Genomic DNA, 19,586 nt, shown 5'->3' on the forward strand with positions numbered 1-19,586 from the left:
TACATAAGTTAGTGTTTTGTGTAGGCTCCTCCAACATTACATGAAAAATTTAGTTCAAAATAACAAATTGTTCCATTGTCAGGATATGAACCCGAGTCACTTCTCCGTGTATAAACAAAAATAAAATATAAATCAGAGTGATGTGATATGATCCTTGGTATATGGTAATAAAATTTTTAATCAACTTCAACTAATCAAACACAAGTTATTCTACAACCTACAACACCACATCATATTTTTGGTTTCATATACATTTTTTATTGATTCATAAAATACATCGGTACATAAAACTTAAAAACGAAACTTTTGAATTTTATTATCTTACAAATTTTAGCCAAATTATTAAATAAGTACATTAACTAAAGTCAAAGATTGAGAAAACCTATTATTTAAACGTGATAATTAATTTATCGAGTATCAATTTAGTAAGATTATATTGTAAATAAAGAGTTTAAGAGAGTAATCAAACCGACGGCCCGACTCTCAATTCTCTAAAGAGAGAATTGATCTGAAGGTTAGGGCTTCACAATTTTAGTATTGGCCCTCACTACATGAGAGGGCGGCCCAGCCCGGCCCTTAAGTCATACGGTTTTATGGTTTGAGGGCCTGGCCCATTTTACACCCCCAGGCGGGATAGAGCCAGCATCACAAGAAACTATAGTACTGCGACGAAAACACTATCATGATGATCGGTATGGTATGGTCAGCCCATCGGTGCCCCCACAGAAATTCAACAATAACAACTAATATGTTTTTTTGATTGGCCAAATAACATCTAAGTCAACCCTCCAGTCCTCCACCATAGAATCAATTGGAAAGTTTACAAATAGAATTATCCTATAGTTGCATTTCTTGATCTGTGACTTTGTGAGTCAATATGCAAAATGAGTGATGACTGCTGCACGCCTCTTTGATCGTTGCATACAATAATATATATATTGAGACATAAACCACAGTTCCCTTTCGTGTCAAAGACTTAATTGAGACTCAAACGTGATTGAACCAAATTCCAAGTTGCCACTTGTTTGAAACGATAAAGATAATATTCAGACACACAAACTAAATCCAAACCCATGGGCCCCATCATAGAATAACAAATCCCACATCCGGCACCACAGAATCACAAACAAGTACTCATATTCAAGTGTCATCATAAAAAAAACAGCAAGAAAAAAAATATGGGTTCCAGAAAAAGAGGAGAAGAAGAAGAAGTTAGTAATCAAATAAACCACAACACAGTAGAAGAAGAAGAAGAAGAAGAAACTGGTGTTTTATCACTTGAGAAAATATTTGAACACAAAGAGGTCCCATCATGGAAAGATCAGTTAACATTCAGAGCATTTACAGTAAGCTTTCTATTGGCAATACTGTTCAGCTTCATAGTAATGAAACTGAGTCTGACCACCGGAATAATACCATCACTGAATGTATCAGCTGGATTGTTGGGCTTTTTCTTTGTGAAAACATGGACTAAGTTTTTGGCAAAATCTGGCTGGTTGAAACAACCTTTTACTAGACAAGAGAATACTGTTATTCAGACTTGTGTTGTTGCTTCTTCTGGGATTGCTTTCAGTGGTATGTAATTTGTTTTTTTTTTTCTTTGTTATTACATAGTTTTTTTATTGTAAGTAATTTTGATGCTATTTTCAGTTTAGACTTATTGTTTGAAGTATTTTTAGTTTTACTTAATTAATTGTGATTATTTTAGTGTTAAAAAATGTTAAGGTTGATTTATATAGCTATTTACTGTGTAAAATTGTGCTATTAATTTATTAGTATGAATACTACTGGACACCTTTTTCATGGTTGAAGTATGAGTTGTTTTTCTTGTAATGTTTTCTTTTCATGGTAAGCTAGCAATTGAGTTTAAAGTCCAGTGCTAAGACGAACTCTGATAGTTACCTGCATTGAAAACTACATTTAAAACAAATAGGAAATGGGGATACGGGGACGACTTTGCGTGCTCCAATGGAATAATGCTTGGGATGCCACTCGACCTGGCGTTTGCTTGAGTCAAGGTTCCAGAAGCCAGTCAAAATGGCGTCCAAGAGAAAAGGCAAACGGATTGGCATTGGAGTGGCGTTTGAGAATGGTGAAATGTTGTACGCCACTAGAGAGTGGCACCTAATGCTGGACGCCGTTGTGGTGTCTGATACCATCTGCTTACACATATACGAGGTGGGAAATGCGAATATTGCATTTGTAGATGCAGGAATGAGGCTATATAGGATGGTTGGTGGTGGAAATTACCATGGTTTGGCTTTAGGACAGACTAGCAACAATGTGGAGTCTGTGTTTGATATCTTGTACTGGTGTTGTGGGCATTTGTTTGTGTTTCACCTAGCTAGAATATTCTTAACTGAGCACTTTGTTCACATTTCTAACTATTCAGTTCAACTTCTTTTTCTTGATATCCACTAATGGAAATATGATGGAAAGCACTGTTCAAGCATGTTTTAGGCTTCTGCATGATCTCCAACATCCTAAACACTAGAAGGATACTTTTCCCAACAGATGGGGGGAGTTTAGTTACTTGTCACTTTTGTGTCCTTTGCAAGTTTTCTTTTATTTTTTGTTCCTTTCACGTTATTATCCGGTCCCATGAATGGTATATTCTGAGTATATTTGTGTTACTTTATTGATGGAGAACAGTACCAGTTATGCCAAGGACAGACATGCATTCCCATGTGCAATTTCCCTTAAGAATAGCTTCTAGTGTAAATTAGGGCTGTCAATGGGTTCCGAACTTCCTATAATTGACCCTAACCAAACCAATAAAAAGTGGTTTTGGTTTTGGTAATTTGGTTTCAGTTTGGTAATGGGTTCACTTTTGAGTTCCAATAAGATATTGGTTTGGGTCCAGGTTTGCCATCCACCGAACCGATATGAACCCGAACTGATAAGATGGCATTTTAGTAATATTTGTGAATAATTTTGTTTATGTTTTATAAATTGTGTAGCTGAAATTGATTGATATAATTTAGGATTTGATTGATTTCATAGTTTTCGGTTTGGTTTCGGATGCATTATAATTTATCGGTTTGGGTCAGTTTTGGATACCCTATTATCTTATCGGTTCAGTAATGGATTTTCCAAAATCCAACCCAAACCGATCCATTGACAGCCCAAGTGTAAATGCACATAGGAGTGTTCATTACATCAAATGTAAATGCTAATCTCTAGAATGAAACTAACATTACATAAACTAGAAATTGCAGTAAGAAATGCTAAATGTAAATTGACACAAGTATTTAGGTGGTTTGGCAATTGTTGTGCCTACGTCCACACAGAATGGAGATATTGGAGAAGAGCTGAGTAGAGTGGTTTTGGTAGACAACGTGTGTGTTTGTGTTAAGGAATGAGGTCTATTTATAGGTACAGAATGTGTAACATAACTTTGTAACGTCCTTCTTGATGGTAATTGATTGTAGTATTTGATGGATTATTTGATGAGTCTTTATGGAGACCATGCATGTTGACTATGTATTGAATTCCGTCCAATTGTAACTGATGCCACATGGCATTTTGTCATTGGTGGTGATGATTATCTCCCTTACAAATAGCTTCTAGTATAAATATTCAATCTCACACCTTTTGTTGCATACTTGCATAATCAATCTTGTTATTACTTCATTTCGAGAAAACTATGAATACAATGCTCTTTTGTAATGTAAACCTTGTGAAAAGTTACTGCAAACTTGGTTAGCTAACTAATTCTAGATTTGGAATTGAATTGTTTTAACAGGAGGTTTTGGTAGTTACCTCTTCGCAATGAGTGAGGTTATCGCTAGTAAGTCAACGATAGCAAATAATGAGGATAATATTAAGAACCCGCAGTTGGGATGGATTATTGGCTTTCTCTTTGTTGTTAGTTTTCTTGGTCTCTTCTCTGTGGTGCCACTCCGAAAGGTAGATATCCAAAATCCTTACCTGTCTAGTTACCTTCCGAATATAATCATGGGTGATTTCAAGTACCCATTTCTTTTAAGTTATTTCAAAGTGACTAAGTTCCAAGTAGTGATGAGTTCACCTACAACAGGAGTTGGGTTCAGACCCTCCTCCTCATCTACTTTTACTGCTGGAGTATTCATACTTTATTAGGTTTGCTCAATGGTTCAAAATGGCAATTAAGTCATATATGATATTGTGGACTGTTTTGATTATATGTCAACTCTACAAAAGCTTAGAACAGACTGATATATTGTGCAGATGCTCTCTGACTTTACATCAGAATATATACTCACAACAATGAAAATAATTTTACAACATGTGCTACAGTAGTATTTGACTGTATAAAAACTAGCTAACTTTACTCTAATGTAGTTCTTGTATGAGTTGCTTATTCCATTAGTGTCATATCTTTAGCAACAATAGTCTGCAAGTAAGGCTATTCCCCCCCCCGCTTGAGTTGTTTCTTATGGCTGGTTTTCAGATCATGATCATTGATTATAAATTGATCTATCCAAGTGGAACTGCAACTGCACAACTTATTAACAGCTTCCACACTCCTCAGGGAGCCAAACTAGCAAAGTAAGAGTTTGTAATATAACATCATATACCAAAATCTTTAGCTCGGTTCAGACATATTTCATTCAACTGATTGGGTTTCTCAGTTGATTTTCTCATCTACGTTTCTAGGAAACAAGTGAAAGCACTGGGCAAGTTTTTCTCGTTTAGCTTCTTGTGGGGCTTCTTCCAATGGTTCTTCACTGCTGGGGATGCGTGTGGATTCTCTGAATTCCCAACATTTGGTCTCGAAGCCTATAAGAACAAGTAAGGCATAGTGCTTCCTTTGTGTTTTTATTATTACCAGGTTTATGTTATATTGAAGTTCTACATATGGTATTATATAAATATATACACATTGTTATGACAGTCTGGTTACTTTATGTAAGTATGTTACACCCGTTACAGCGGTGCTCACAAATGACTTATATACTTTTATATGAAAGGTGTGTTCCTTTTCTCATTGAGTTCTACAGCAGAATGTAATACGTGGGAGTTTCTATGTTGAACAAAAATATCATTTTTAGATAAAACAATCATATTTGCAGCGCATACCAATTATTTGATTTAGTAGTTTCACTAGTTATAGACTTATAGTATTATTATAGTCATACTCATAACAGTAACACTACTAGATATTACGTTGTTATTCAGGCTCCTTTGAAACTATCTTCCAACTACAATGACAAGATAATTTACTATCCCTGAACATGTTCATAAATCAGCACATGTTATTCATATCCAAATTCATTAAAAAAAAAAAAAAAAAAAAAAAAAAATCATCATCCAAAGTACGAGAAATGAAAGCTCATGCATGCAATTGATTTGTTTGTCATTTGACTGCTCTATCAAACAGGTTTTACTTTGATTTTTCAGCAACTTATGTTGGAGTTGGGATGATATGTCCACACATAATAAACGTCTCTGTTCTTGTTGGAGGAATTATTTCATGGGGACTTATGTGGCCTCTAATAGAAAAGAGAAAGGGACACTGGTACCCAGCTGACGTCCCATCAGGAAGTCTTCAAGGCCTGCAAGGATACAAGGTATCATAGATTTATCATATATGCATGTTTCCTTTAACTGATAGAGCTTCTTCAGTTGAGTTAACGAGAGATTAATGTGTTAGTTAACCCAAATCAATCTGCCAAGTGGCATACTGGAACACTCTATATCATTATCATTGCTATGGCTTTATAGTTGGGGAAAAAAGAATCGTGGAACTAAAGTCAAATTTTCACCTTCTTTTGATTTAGGGCTGTCATGGATCTGATCAGACCCGAAATTGGGTTAATGACTCAACAATAGGGTCCTAAAGCTAGGGTTTGATCGGAATACATTATCACTAAATTGTCCAATCAGTTATGGATCTTTCGCTATTCATCTTAATAAAAGAATATTCAAAGGACTATAGCATAAAGGTTTTGTGTTTGACAAATATTCCGTATAAATAACATATTCTTACAAAACTGAAGATATTAACTAACTTCTACATAGATCCCCTGATATCTTTGCCATTTTTCCCCACTTATTTATTGTCATCTCTTACAATGCCATGTGTTAGAAACCACAACCCAAATATACTTACTCTTTACCAATTACTAACAACAATACAAACCTTTCTCTCAAATGTACCAAGTATGAAAATGTCCTTAAGACAGATTTCCCTCACGGTGTTTCAAGGTTGGATGGGAAACTGTCTCCCAAAAATAGAACAAATTTTTTATTCTATGGAAAACATCACTTCAATTCCACAAAATCAGAGAACTCAACATTGTGTTTTGACTAAGAACAAAGAGGAGAAGAGGTGTTGAAAGTGGTTTCTCTTTATGCAAAAACGTCCGATGTTTATAGCAAGGATCAAAATATCGAATTTGGTGAATATATCGGTGTACCCAAAAACCGATATATATCGGAAATATCGGATATATCCAGTTTTTTTGTGACCAGTCAAAATTTTGTTTTGTATGTCGATATATCGGAAATATCGTCGATTATATTGGAAATATCGTTTATTATATCAGAAATATCAACAATATATCGGTCAAAGTCAACAATATTTGGTCAAACTCAACAATATCGGTCAAACTCAACAATTTATATCGGATATATCGGACATATCGGTCGACATATATCGTTATATAGGAAATTCCGATATATATCGGAAAAAAAGATTCAATATTTGGATATATCAATGTCGGTGTACCAAAAAAACGATATATATCGGCGATATTTTGTTCCTTGGTTTATAGTAGAGGTGCCTTTTCGAAACAACAAAGCAACTGTTTGAAAGGACGCACCTTTTCGGCATAATGCAATGTTTCGCGGTTTCAAACTGTTGCACTATTTCGGAAAGGTTTTTCTCTTTTACTGTTTCAAGTGAAACTGTTAAGCCTTATGGGCCCAAACAGACTAGGTCTTCTTAAGAAATTGGTTGTCCAAAAGGAATATACACTACACACCACCTAACCATGTCCATGCCTAAGCCCATCCCAACCCAGCCGAGCTGGCCGGTCGGTCTGACGGACAGCGGCGGCAGCGCGCGCGTGTGTTTCTTGTTGAGCTTGACTGCGTTCCATCTCCACGGAAAATTCCCTTGGGGCCCAACCCAAGTAGGCCTTATAAACTCAACAACTCTTTGGTGTTCTTTTCATGTGGGACTAAGTGTTTTTCACACTCATTTCTCAACCATTTTATCTCAAGTGAAGTAACTTGGGAGACAAATTACTCATTCATTTCTTAATGGATTTGTGAAAATCCAAGTTCCATATGTTCACAACACTTTGAACTTTCAATTGCACACCAATTTTTCTAACACCATGTACAAAAACTTCACATTTATGCTATAATGTATGTCATGTTAGCTACAGGAATGTAGCTCAACTACACTTTCACTATGCATGATTAGCTGTCCATTTGAGTATCTCTCCCACTTTCTCTACCATTTTGTTTCTAGTATCTAGTTTAAATTCACGCACCTCATATTTTCCAACAAGACCTTGATTGAACATTTTATATACTAAACACACTATAGACTTAATGTAATAATTGCAGAAAATACGTGGGTTGTATTATTGTATGTATAAATTTATTTCTTCTAAATTATTTGTATTAATTTGTCATCTACTTCTTCTAGTTTAACATATCAGTCTTGTTTTACATGAACGAGAGAAACGATATTGATAACTTGTTTACATATGTTTTATCAAGTGAATATAAACTCAAGTGTGCAGTCAGTATTACTTTAGATGAGGGCATTATGGTGCTTGCAAATCATATAAGCTATGATAACTACATGAGTATAAATCTTAGATAAGTTAGATGTGATTGCTTCAGTTGGCCCATCAGGCACCTTCTCTTATTGGGTCACCTGATTGGATCGCATCTGAAACTTGTGTATGGTGTTTGCAACAAAAGGTTCAAATTCGTATTGCACTATAAGACCAACATGTAATTGCCTTCTCAGGTTTTAATTGGTTGCAGGTTTTTATTGCTATTGCATTGATCCTAGGTGACGGCTTGTACAACTTCTTCAAGGTGTTGAGCCGAACTGTCTCTGGTTTAATTCATCAACTTCGCAAAAAGTCTACCCACGAAATCCCAGTAGCCGATCGCTTCTCTAAAACAACCAGCCCAAATTTTTCCTATGACGAAGAACGCCGTACCCAGCTTTTCCTTAAAGACCAGATTCCGACATGGATTGCAGTCATTGGCTACATTTCTATTGCTATCGTATCCATCATCACCCTTCCGCACATCTTCAATCAACTCAGATGGTACTATGTTCTAGTCCTATACATCTTTGCCCCTGTTCTAGCCTTTTGCAATGCCTATGGTACTGGTCTAACCGACTGGTCTTTGGCTTCCAACTATGGTAAGCTAGCCATATTTACCATTGGAGCATGGGCTGGTGCCTCACACGGTGGGGTGCTCGCAGGACTTGCTGCATGCGGAGTCATGATGAACATTGTTTCGACAGCTGCAGACCTCATGCAAGACTTCAAAACTGGCTACCTCACCCTTGCTTCACCAAGGTCCATGTTCATAAGTCAAGTTGTTGGCACTGCAATGGGTTGTGTAATTTCCCCATGTGTTTTCTGGCTCTTCTACCAGGCATTCCCAGATCTTGGGCACCCTGGGACTGAATACCCCGCTCCCAATGCTCTTGTCTACCGCAACATGTCAATACTTGGGGTCGAAGGATTCTCTGCATTACCTAAGGATTGTCTCATACTATGCTATGTGTTCTTCTCTGCAGCCATAGTTATAAACACAGTTAGAGACGTAACTAAGAAGAAATGGTCTAGGTATATTCCACTCCCAATGGCGATGGCAATACCATTCTATCTTGGACCATATTTTGCAATCGATATGTTTGTTGGGACCGTGATAATGTTCATATGGCAAAAGATGGACAAGGCTAAGGCAGATGCATTTGGCCCAGCTGTGGCTTCGGGTATGATCTGTGGAGATGGGATATGGACTCTGCCAAGTTCAATACTGGCCTTAGCTGGGGTAAAGCCACCTATCTGCATGAAGTTTCTGTCTAGAGGAACAAACACAAGAGTGGATAAATTCTTGAAGGGTTAGTTTAACTTTGCTCCATCTTGAAAGTTAATGTAAGTGTATTATTTGAGTGCAAATATCTTGAATGTTTTTGTAAATGTAATCAAACGAATAAAGTCATGTTTTAGAACGGCGTGACCCTGATGATTTGTGAACGTCTGTAGCTGAAGGCTGAAATCGGTACAAAACAAAAGATACAAAGCATAGCTTGACGGTTCTGGTAAAAGTTGGCTTTGAGGGGTTGAGGTTATATCGTTTTCTGGTATACATCTTGCTATGAAGTCTTGGGAAGTCCTTACAGTTTTCTGTACTTCAAAAGTTCCAACCGGAGTTCGCTAGAGTATAATTGATACAGAAACGAAGAAAGTCCTCAAAACACATTTGGGCGTTGTGGGTCATTGCTGAAAGTGGATACAGCCTTTCTCGAATTTGTACTTGTACCAGAGCTGATTTACTACCCATTGAACTAAGATGTCTAAGGGCATGCTAGATAAAAATTCCCACTTGCCGGGCAAATATATAGTGGGCAAATAATTTTCCACTTAAAAATTTGCCAGGAATATACCTAGTAGGAAAATAATTTTTGTCATTGCTTGTTTATACATTTTGCATCAATTGGTAAATGTTGGCAAATAATATTTGCCAAATATTATTTTGCCGATACTTGATAACACAAAATTTGCCATCAGCAAATAATTTTACTTTGATCAATTCAACCCTAGTTGCAACTCATTCACTTCTCTCACTCTGTGTCAAGGTTAGCCTTCACGAATTTATCATTTACTTGCATTGGTTCAAATTGTCGATAATTCTAGATCATACATATATTTGCTTGAAGATCATACTGTACTCTTTACTTTCACGATGACTGCCTTTCCTACATGCTAGTTGAACTGATTAAGTTGGTCTGTTTGCAGGCTAAACGATATTGGAAACGGACTATTAATCTGCAAAAGAAAAGAATTGCAAGATTTCTGATGCGAGTCCTGTTGCTAACATTTCAAGCCCATCTTAAGTATCCACTGAATGATATATTTACCAAAGAAAGAATGACAATTTTCCTCACTTTGTTCTACCTAACGCTAGATGAGTACACTATTTTCACATTACAATTATTTCTGATTGGTAAACTAACTCCATCTCCCTTGTCAAGAACAATCAATTCCAAAAGAGCACATTGATGTGGATCCTTAAATGAATGTCAGATCTGAGACACGACGATCCAATGTTTATGATTCTCACATATGAACTGTTGACTGGAAATGTGTACTCATGCACATCAGCAGCCCACATAGTCACACACCACACACACCGCACCACCTGCACCACACAACACACTATCGCCTAGTAGACAAAATACCACCTACAACACCTTGCAACAGCAACATAACCCCACATGCCAATAACAACACTTGGCAGCATCAGCAGCACCTGGAACCAACGACAGAACCAACACCCATCCACTCAATGCACACCAGTCCATTATTATTATTCACTGCATCTCTTTGTCCTCTCTCTTAAACCCCTACCAAAAATTCTCCCACACACACCACTCTACTACCAACACCAAATTAAACCACACACGCACACATTACCACACACCACCACCACAACCACCTACACAACCTGCATAACACATCTACACCACCAACACGACACCGCGCACACTAACACACCACACATATCCCACTACCTACACCACACACCACATCACCACCACTTGATCAGGTCTTTCGATACGAGTGACCCCATACGATGACCAAAATACCGCCGATATATCTGATATATCACCGATATATATCGGTATTTTAGTACACCGATATTAATATTTTCGACATATATCCACTGAATATAGTATCTTTTTTTTCCGATATATATCATAATTTTCAATATAAAAGTTTATATCACCGATATAATTGATATATCCAATATTTACGATATATATCAATTGACTTTTTAACCATTTTTTAATATAAATCCGATATTTCCGATATTATATTTCCGATATATTCAATATTTCCGATATTTTAAATAGTTTGGACTGGTCATAAAAAAAATGAATATATCCGATATTTTTGATATATATCAGTTTTTGGGTATACCGATATATTGATCGATATCAATATTTTGAACCTTGCTCTAAGCTAGTTTCAATCTGCAGGTCAGCAATACTACTACTAGTTTCTTAACTACGCCAGCAGTAGTAGTCCAAAGTAGGTGAAGGTGATCAGGTAATAAGAAAGAACAGAAGATCGATCAATTGCTAATAAGTTTTTAACATATGTGAAACTAATCAAACTTAAAATTTAACAAGTAAATTTGATCAAACTAATAAAACAAATAAATATGATAGAGAAATTGATATTTATATTCATTGATCAATTTGCAGGAAGAATCACCAGCCAAGCTTTCTGGAGAGAGAGGATTTATTTTTCTCAAAGCTTATACCGAGCACACAAACACGAACTAGTTCTTCCATAGTGAATCAAATCTATTCGAGCCCCAAATTAACAAAATGATCATTACCACTCGAACAATCTTCTAACTAGCCAAACAATCAAACACCCATTTCAATTAACTACATAAAACAACCAAATCAAAGACACCCAAGTCTCAAAACACAATAATTATCAACTCAATTCATTAAAATAAATAAAGAAAATGAAAGTCGCAAAAAATCGAAAAAACCTTACCTCTTCGAATTCGAGGAAAAGAAAAGAGAGTGACGAAGAACGAAGAAAGAGATGAGGAAATCACAGTCAACCAAATTGAAATTGAGAAAGGGAGATAAGCAAATGGGTAGGATTGATCGACGCAAGCAAAATTTATCCAGCCCTGAGTTGGAGTTGGATTTTTTTTTTCAAGCAGGCCCTAAATATCACTCCAGAGTTCAGTCCAGAAAACTAATTTTCAAGATACATGTTCCCATCAAACATTTAGAACTTCGCTGTTTATTAAGGCTGTGTTTGGGAATTCCTATTTGGTGCAGAATATAAGGGAGAAGTCTTCAGAGCAGTGAAAAAAGAGGGAGACAGCTACAAACTAGTGATCTTGATAGCCTAAAAGCCAGGTATCCCATGCCATGGCTATACTACCAGTTTAACAACTACTGATTCTAGTTTCGAAGAGATTAACATGCATGCCATGATTTCCTGTGGACTTGTGAGTATATCTCTATTCTAGACATCTGACTACAGTGATACGCTAGTAGTTCTACTCCAGTGATATGCTATTAGTTCAGCTCTGCCAGAGCAGCATTTTAAGTTTTTAACTAACTAGATTGCTCGTCTTAAGCCAGCCGCGGGGTTTCAGCAGCCAATGTGAAACATTCACATCACAACCCTTTTCCTATAGTATCTCTTTGTATAATTGAACGGTGTGGTTGTTAGTATTTTGTTTCATATTTACTAGCCTTCCCAGCAATTGGACATTGACAACTTGATAAAGTCAAACAGGGGGGAAAGAATAGATTAAACATAATTGCAGTCAGTCACCATATCTTGTTGGATACTTCAGGACCGCTACCACATCTTGATTGTCGGATTCTTAAGCTTTAAAGTGAGATACTTTATCCAAACCATGTTAGGGTTGTGTCCTGCGGTATCAACAGTGTTGGGTTTGTATCCTGCCGAATCTGGGTAACATAGATCTCTACCAACCTTCACACATATATTCATTGGTGTACAAGGACTTTATATTGTATATGCATTTGGACGTACCTGGAAAAACAAACAATTAAATTGAATACTTAGGGCCAAAAAGAAGATGTAATCACTTCGCTGGGATATCTACATGGAGAGACTGGGAAATGGGTCGAGCTCTCTATCTAAAACAATCAGGCATCTAATCTAGACCTGTCAAACAATCAAATTATAGATGGTTAGAGCAAAATAAAAATGGGACTATTGTCATCTTTAAGATCATAAATCTATTTACCATATTCGTATTGTCCCTCAGTCTTGCAGGATTAGGCATCCGCCTTCTCTCAGAATCAGAGGACTCCGAAGTCTTCTGCTGTGGAGGACTTACTGTTTCTGAATCTTGAATGGCTTGTTTTAAGCTCTCTACCACCTCATTCATATTTGGACGTTCATCCCTAATCTTGCTAAGGCAACTGTCAGCCAATTTGGCAATTCTCCTTGCTGCATTTAATGAAAACTGATTTCCAAGCCGTTGGTCCATAAGCATGTTGAACCTCTTACTCTCAGGAGGAAACTGTTTCACCCACTCTAGAAGCTTTTGTTGGGGTTTCGGAAGGTTTCTATCCAATGATCGCCTACCTGTAAGGACCTCGTACATGACCACACCAAAACTGTAAACATCACTTTTCGTCGTAAGATGACCAGTCTCAACATAATCTGGGGCAGCATAACCGTACGTGCCCACGACCTGAGGTAGAAAAAGAGAGAGATTTCATAAGCATTGGTAGTCTGGTACAAGCCTAACATCCATCAAAGGACAATATAAAAGCCTGCTTAGCAAAGAGAGAGATGGCATATGTCAGTACTCAGTGTCAGACACAATGACCCTCACATATGATGCGACAAGGAATACAGTAAGATTACTTCCTAGAAAATTTCAGGAGTCCTTGTTACTTAACTTCAAGGAGAACATTTCTCATCAGGGTTGCTATTATGGAGTGCTTGAAGTTGGTAACTGTTTGTTAAGGTCATTCATCTCATATGTACTCTTCCAAACATAAACTGGCCCTATATGAACCCTACATCTACAATCATATAAATGAAGATGATACAACATACTGCTGTGGAAACGTGAGTGCGTTCACCAGTTGGCCCCTCCCTAGCGAGCCCAAAATCCGAAAGCTTGGGCTTGAAGTTATTGTCCAACAGCACATTTGACGATTTAAAATCACGATAAATTACCTGCAAAAATAAGGTGAAACAGGTGCTTCAGGAGTTTCCTTATCCATAAATTAGAAAATTGACATAACTATCAATGAGGAAAGTAAATATGAGCTTATATTGCTGGATCTTCAAATACTAGCCACAGTTGAGTAATATAGAGTAAAGTTCTTCTACACATAATCTCATAAACTTTTCTAGCATGCTTCGAGGTTGAAAATAAGCGTAACTCCAAGGAAAGACCCTCTCCCAGTTTGGTAAATGAATATTCAGTGGTCACAAACAATCTTCACGGACTATTTTTGCACTCACATACAAACTTCAATTAGAGGTAAAAACTTCATTTAGTGCAAAAGGAAAGTCTCTGTCGCCTGCAACCAACTTCAAAGGATAAAGGGTTCTTGTCTTCCAAATAAATAAATTAAATGAAATATGAGGGATAGTATCTCTCTCTAATATGGTGCCAAGAAAGACCACATCATCATGATTACAGATCCAGCCACTACTCCTCATGTTCTGAAGTTTCTTTCATAGAAAGTAAACTATTAATTTATTATACTAGACAGTTAAAACTATAGAAAGGATTCTTAGCTAGCAAGAGATCCATAGTTATAACTAAGACTTTTGGCTCAATGGAAGACAACCGTTTTTGGAATTAATTCTAGTTTGTGTTGCTTGCTCGTTGTGAGATGTTGAAACCTATGATTTGGGGTCTTAGTGGTGAGATGATTATTACGACAGCAAACATTACCATAAGTTCATAACCAACAACAACCGTCACCATGACCCCAAAACAGTCCTATGCTTCCCATGGTGCTCAATATCGCTATGGTTCATGGTATGATTATCAGCAGTTTTCCCATTCCTGTATGCAGAATACCCCAGGTACGGCTGACCAGACAAAGTCAACCGTGAGCAACAATTGGAAACCCCTAACTAACTAGCAGGCAAGGGCGGAGCTAGCCCGAAAGGAACTCAACCACTAACTAGCAAAGCAAAGCAGCTCCATGCATAAGCGCTTGTACTAAAGTCGTTATGCTCAGCCCTCTCACCCGAGAGAGCTCTTGCAATCTCTATGAAATTACCCTTCACAAAGTCAAACGGGTACTTAGTACTAATTAAGCTTAACTGGGAACATGAGCACACACTTTCTTCTGAGAATTTTTTTCTTGGTTGCTGAGTTATCAAGATTAAGAAAAAAAAAAGCTAATTTCGTAGAAGGAACCAAAGATTTAGATTTTATCAACTCGTGTCTCCTAAGAGTTGAAAACTAAACCTGGACTTCCACATCTTCATGCAGATATGTCAATCCTTGAGCTGCACCAAGAAGTATTTGTAATCTTGTGTTCCAGGGCAAAGCAGGTAAAGCCCTGTTGAATAGGTGATCTTCTAGACTTTTGTTTGGCATGAATTCATAAACCAATAGCCGTTGGATGCCTCTTTCACCATCTACGGCGCAGTAGCCAATAAGTTTTACAAGATTTGGGTGTTCAACAACTCCAAGGAATTGAACTTCAGCCACCCATTGTTTATGACCCTGAGAGAAAGAAAATAACTTAGAACTGACATGAATGTGCTTGGAATGTATAATAGACGAAAAACAGATATTAGAATCATGAACAAAATAAGACAGAGTGAGCTAAACTATCTAGACATGCACTTTAAGAGTTACAGCATGTGTGAAAATTCAGACAGAGTGACAGACTGACCCTTGTAGACCTGGTAGGCACATCCTATTAGATAGTGTTAGTCCTGGTGCTCAACAAATATCCCCGTTACATGGAAAATTTGCAATAGTCAGTACTTATTTCCGAAAGAGGCCACCAGGGTCAAATGCGTTGACACCGTGAGTTGGAAGCAAAAGTCCCGTGTTACATAATTTTCTATAGAAGCACGTTAGCTACAAATATGAAGAATCAGACAAGCGCATTAAATTGACATGGAATATAACTGGAGAGCATTGACAGACTCTATATAAGATTTGAAGCAGTAAAAGAAAAAAAATGAAGAAAATTTGCAAAAAGAAATATACAAGCTCTTCAAATAAGAGCTAATAGACTTTTTAAGTGAACTAAGTGAACGTCAAGGTAAAATAACTAATATAATCTTTTTAATAAAGAACATAAGAGATTACAGGGGAGTTGAATAAAACATAGACGTCTAGTGAATCACATAACGAAATAGCATTTGGCCGGCTGGCCTAGGCCTATAGAATATAGATTCCTATGGAAATTAACATCAGAAAAAAGGTGCTGTAAAGGAATTTTCACATTCATGTTCAGCTCACTAAAATAATAGGTATCAATCAAAAGGATAGATCACAGACAATGAAATCAAAGCTAGGTGAATGTGACAACCAGTTCCACTCTGCCACAAATAGTGTCCCCACTTAACCGCCATCTACTAGCGTTGTGGAGCTTGCCTCAAAAGGCCTCAGTGTTAAGTAGAGATCAGTCACCACTCGAGAACCACAAGTTTTGGATGGAACCTGAACCAAGTGGGACGAAATTCCTGGCACAACCTCTCACCCCCAATTGGGCTAGGCTCCTTTCAAGCATACTCTCAGAATATATCTTCAGCGTATCACATTTTCGTCAACTTTAGTATGTGTAGTCATAGTCTGTGTTAGCACGAAGACCTTCTCCACTCACATTCAAAAGGCCTCAATGCTAAGTTGATGTGTAATGTGTTCAGTACTTAAGAACCCACGATATATCACAATCAATGCAAGCACCTAAACTATAATTTTCCAGACCATACAACTGATTCAGAAGCCCATAAAAAGGGTTTGGTCAAGGCATGCCAGATTCCATTACAAAGAGAGCACCCCCAATGTACTAAGTGCTCTTGCTCATTGATAGAATAGCTTAGAAATATAGGGTACTTGTTTCTTAAGATTTATAAGTTCATAACCTCCTCGGCTTAGAATGACAGCTCAAGTCATTCTGTGTTTTATCTATTCAAATGGCAGAATTACTACAATCCTAGTTATGGCTAAGTTATAAGTTCCACTTACTGGCAACAAAGATAAGAATTGAGCCATGTAGTAAGTAAATACTAATATAAGAAAGTAAATGCAATGTACCTGCAAGCCATCTCTCTTAAGCTTTTTAATACCAACAATCATCTTATCACCTTGACCACCAGCAGGTAAAATTGAACCTTTATAAACACTCCCAAATCCACCTTCCCCAATCTTAAGCAATCTATTGAAATCATTAGTTGCATTCCTCAGCTCCGTAAACGAAAACACCCTTAGATTATGCGCCTTTTCTTTGTATATTTCCGGTAAAGTTCTTGGTGATCCAGCTGAAGCTGAAGATTTCTTAACTCCAGAGTTATTCAACTTGCTTTCACTTTTCAACTCCGGAGCTGATCTCTGTTTTCTGTCTTTTGATCTATCTTTAAACAAGTTAAAACACTTCATCTTTCCAACCTCAACTATTCAACCCCACATTCTATGTTTACAGAAATGATCAAAATGTCTAGTTGGTGAAACAAGTAAGTTTGGTGGAATTTATATAGAGAAACAACAAAGTTGACCAAGAAGAATGAAAGTGTTCAAACTGGCAAGAGAGAGAGAGAGACGTGAGTGAGAGGGAAATGAATGAGGTGTAGAAACAGGAAGCTGATATTTACTTGTTTTTATGTCAGTCCTGTTTTCCCTCTAAAAAGTTTTCTTTTTCTTTTGGGTTGTTTATGTTTTGGTCCCACTATTAATAGCAAAATTAGGCTCTGTTCCTACTTCCATTTGTTGACTGTGAGTTAAAATAGTTGACCTTTGTCAATCTACTTCAATCTGTTTGTATTTTCAAAATGGCAACATTACCCTTCAGTGTAGGACCAAAGCCTAAATAACCCTAACTTTTTTAGTCTATTAATAACAAGATGTTATTCAATCTATCTTCATATTTATAAAACTTTCAGCTTTCTTATATTTTTTTACTGTACAAATCTTGTTCAAAAATCTTTTGACACAATCAATTTAATCGAATTACATAATGTAAATACAAACATAACAGCTTAGCATACTTCAACACCAAATTGTCTCATATTTACATCACACATTTAATCATCAATCAATAGCACATAATCTATTAGTTGAATCAAAAGAATGATGGGTGGGTAATAGAAAGACAAGTAGTTACTCAATGAATTCAAATGATTACAAGTTATTGGAAGAGGTTGGATACGGTGACAGTGTTACTACTATTTTCAGAGCGATCTATCTCCCTTCTAATCAACTCGTTGATGTCAAGTGTTTGGACCTCGAACGGTGCCGCACTAATCTGGTCTCTCTTTATTCTCTCATTTATTACTGAATTTTTAATATCAAACGTTGTCAATCAAGTGCTTGTTTGATTTAATCATTGACTTATTGGGGTTTTAAGAGGGTTATTTAGGCTTTGGTCCTACTATTAATAGTAAAATTAGGTTTTGGTCATAATTTTCAAATTTATCCTCCTTATTCACCAACTCCTTGAGATGTACACAACAACAAATTGACAATCTGATTTTTTTAGTTCTTTGTAACCAAACCCTATATCGACACATGGCGAACTGAAAATTTCAACATAAAAACACGTTACATGCACAAAGAGGGGTATTTTGGCCAATTTGAAATAACAAACAGCTTGACCAGAGTCAACTATATTGACTCACAGTCAAAAGAAAAAGTAGGGTCAAAGCCTAATAAATTTGAAAAATAGAACCAAAATCTAATTTTACTATTAATAGTAGGACCAAAGCCTAAATAATTCTATATTACCTTTTAGTTTTCTTTTGAAATAAATGTGGGTACGCGGTTACGAATTCTTTTGCCTTTGTTTACTTATTAAGTCCTTCTCAAGTCTTTATAATTGAAAAAAATGAAAGAAAAAGGTCGTTCTCAAGTCTTTATGTAGTTATTACTTATTAGACTTGAATACTTGATTCTTATTCAAATGTTAATGGTTAATGACTTAATGGTTTCCCATGGGTTAAACTTTAAAGGATGTTTGTTCTCATAAGTCATAACTACAACATTGATTAAGGTGTCATTAACTAATCTGTTATTGGGTAATTTTTGGGTGGATAAACTTAAAAAATAGAAATTTTAGAAGACAAAAAACCTCATTTCATTATTGTAGTGGTAGTGTGGTACGCAACCTAACTGCAAAGTGGTCCAACATTTTGGTTCACCTGGAGATGGAAGAACATCCCAAAAACCGTAGATACCTCCAAAAGTTACTTGTACACCTCCTATACCGCTATAAGGCTATGCCACGAATGAAGCCTATTATCACACACACCATTCACACACTCAATACACTCCAAACGCTACAGGAGCACATTTCAAACCCACGAGGTCACAACAACACACCGAAAAACGGAAAGAGACAACCAAAAAACGAAATTATTCACCTCTATGCTCACATCTCTCTATATTTTCCCCCCTTTTATAACATAACAAAAGAAGACGCATATTTCATTTTGCATAAACACAATTACTAGGCAAGTTTAGTTTTGCATAAATGCATACTAACGCTTTTCATAAAAATTCACTATGCACAATTTAATTTGCAAAGTTTTCGGTTTTCAGTTTGTCTGCATGCCTTTCAAAGTTGTAAAAAATCAATTAAAGGTCCCAAAAAACAATAATATCACTAAATG

The 19,586-nt window shown here is 36.6% G+C and overlaps 2 protein-coding genes and 1 long non-coding RNA gene across 7 annotated transcripts; 1 reads left to right on the forward strand and 2 right to left on the reverse strand.

Annotated features, from left to right (window-relative positions):
* The first annotated feature begins 1,090 nt into the window (after positions 1-1,090).
* LOC147524269 (putative metal-nicotianamine transporter YSL7) lies at positions 1,091-9,621 on the forward strand. Its single transcript, XM_086602562.1, has 7 exons — positions 1,091-1,575; positions 3,746-3,909; positions 4,433-4,530; positions 4,639-4,773; positions 5,363-5,552; positions 7,990-9,125; positions 9,237-9,621. The coding sequence occupies exons 1-6, from the start codon at positions 1,179-1,181 to the stop codon at positions 9,094-9,096; spliced, it is 2,091 nt and encodes a 696-aa protein (XP_086458688.1). The 5' UTR covers positions 1,091-1,178; the 3' UTR covers positions 9,097-9,125; positions 9,237-9,621.
* Positions 9,622-11,307: 1,686 nt separating this feature from the next.
* Positions 11,308-12,121, reverse strand: LOC147524270 (uncharacterized). The gene is made up of 2 exons (XR_015219002.1): positions 11,766-12,121; positions 11,308-11,650 (listed from the first exon to the last, which is right to left on the reverse strand). It is a non-coding gene; the product is annotated as an uncharacterized LOC147524270 (long non-coding RNA).
* Positions 12,122-12,516: 395 nt separating this feature from the next.
* On the reverse strand, positions 12,517-17,552 carry LOC147524271 (putative serine/threonine-protein kinase PBL19). 5 transcript variants are annotated; one of them, XR_015218999.1, is made up of 6 exons: positions 17,020-17,500; positions 15,211-15,471; positions 13,833-13,955; positions 13,009-13,461; positions 12,865-12,926; positions 12,517-12,791 (listed from the first exon to the last, which is right to left on the reverse strand). XR_015218999.1 is itself a non-coding variant. In XM_086602576.1 (5 exons), the coding sequence occupies exons 1-5, from the start codon at positions 17,359-17,361 to the stop codon at positions 12,921-12,923; spliced, it is 1,185 nt and encodes a 394-aa protein (XP_086458702.1). In that variant the 5' UTR covers positions 17,362-17,552; the 3' UTR covers positions 12,517-12,920. The 5 variants fall into 5 exon arrangements, 4 of the variants coding, with proteins under 4 accessions (XP_086458702.1, XP_086458720.1, XP_086458697.1 ...); XM_086602576.1 differs by having other exon boundaries at positions 12,517-12,926; positions 17,020-17,552; XM_086602571.1 differs by lacking the exon at positions 12,865-12,926 and having other exon boundaries at positions 12,723-12,791.
* Positions 17,553-19,586: the final 2,034 nt, after the last annotated feature.

Source organism: Coptis chinensis, chromosome 1, assembly GCF_015680905.1.
Source record: "Coptis chinensis isolate HL-2020 chromosome 1, ASM1568090v1, whole genome shotgun sequence".
Classification (NCBI taxonomy): domain Eukaryota; kingdom Viridiplantae; phylum Streptophyta; class Magnoliopsida; order Ranunculales; family Ranunculaceae; genus Coptis; species Coptis chinensis.

Bases quoted from the DNA above. Each gene is read 5' to 3' on its own strand.
- LOC147524269 (XM_086602562.1), top strand. From the start codon at position 1,179: ATGGGTTCCAGAAAAAGAGGAGAAGAAGAAGAAGTTAGTAATCAAATA. The intron at 3,910-4,432 runs GTAGATATCCAA...GCTGGTTTTCAG, and splicing joins CTGTGGTGCCACTCCGAAAG to ATCATGATCATTGATTATAA. The intron at 4,531-4,638 runs GTAAGAGTTTGT...CTACGTTTCTAG, and splicing joins CAGGGAGCCAAACTAGCAAA to GAAACAAGTGAAAGCACTGG.
- LOC147524271 (XM_086602571.1), bottom strand. From the start codon at position 17,361: ATGAAGTGTTTTAACTTGTTTAAAGATAGATCAAAAGACAGAAAACAG. The intron at 13,956-15,210 runs GTTTAGTTTTCA...TTATTTTTGCAG, and splicing joins ATGAAGATGTGGAAGTCCAG to GTAATTTATCGTGATTTTAA. The intron at 13,462-13,832 runs GTATGTTGTATC...TTTCTACCTCAG, and splicing joins GCACTCACGTTTCCACAGCA to GTCGTGGGCACGTACGGTTA.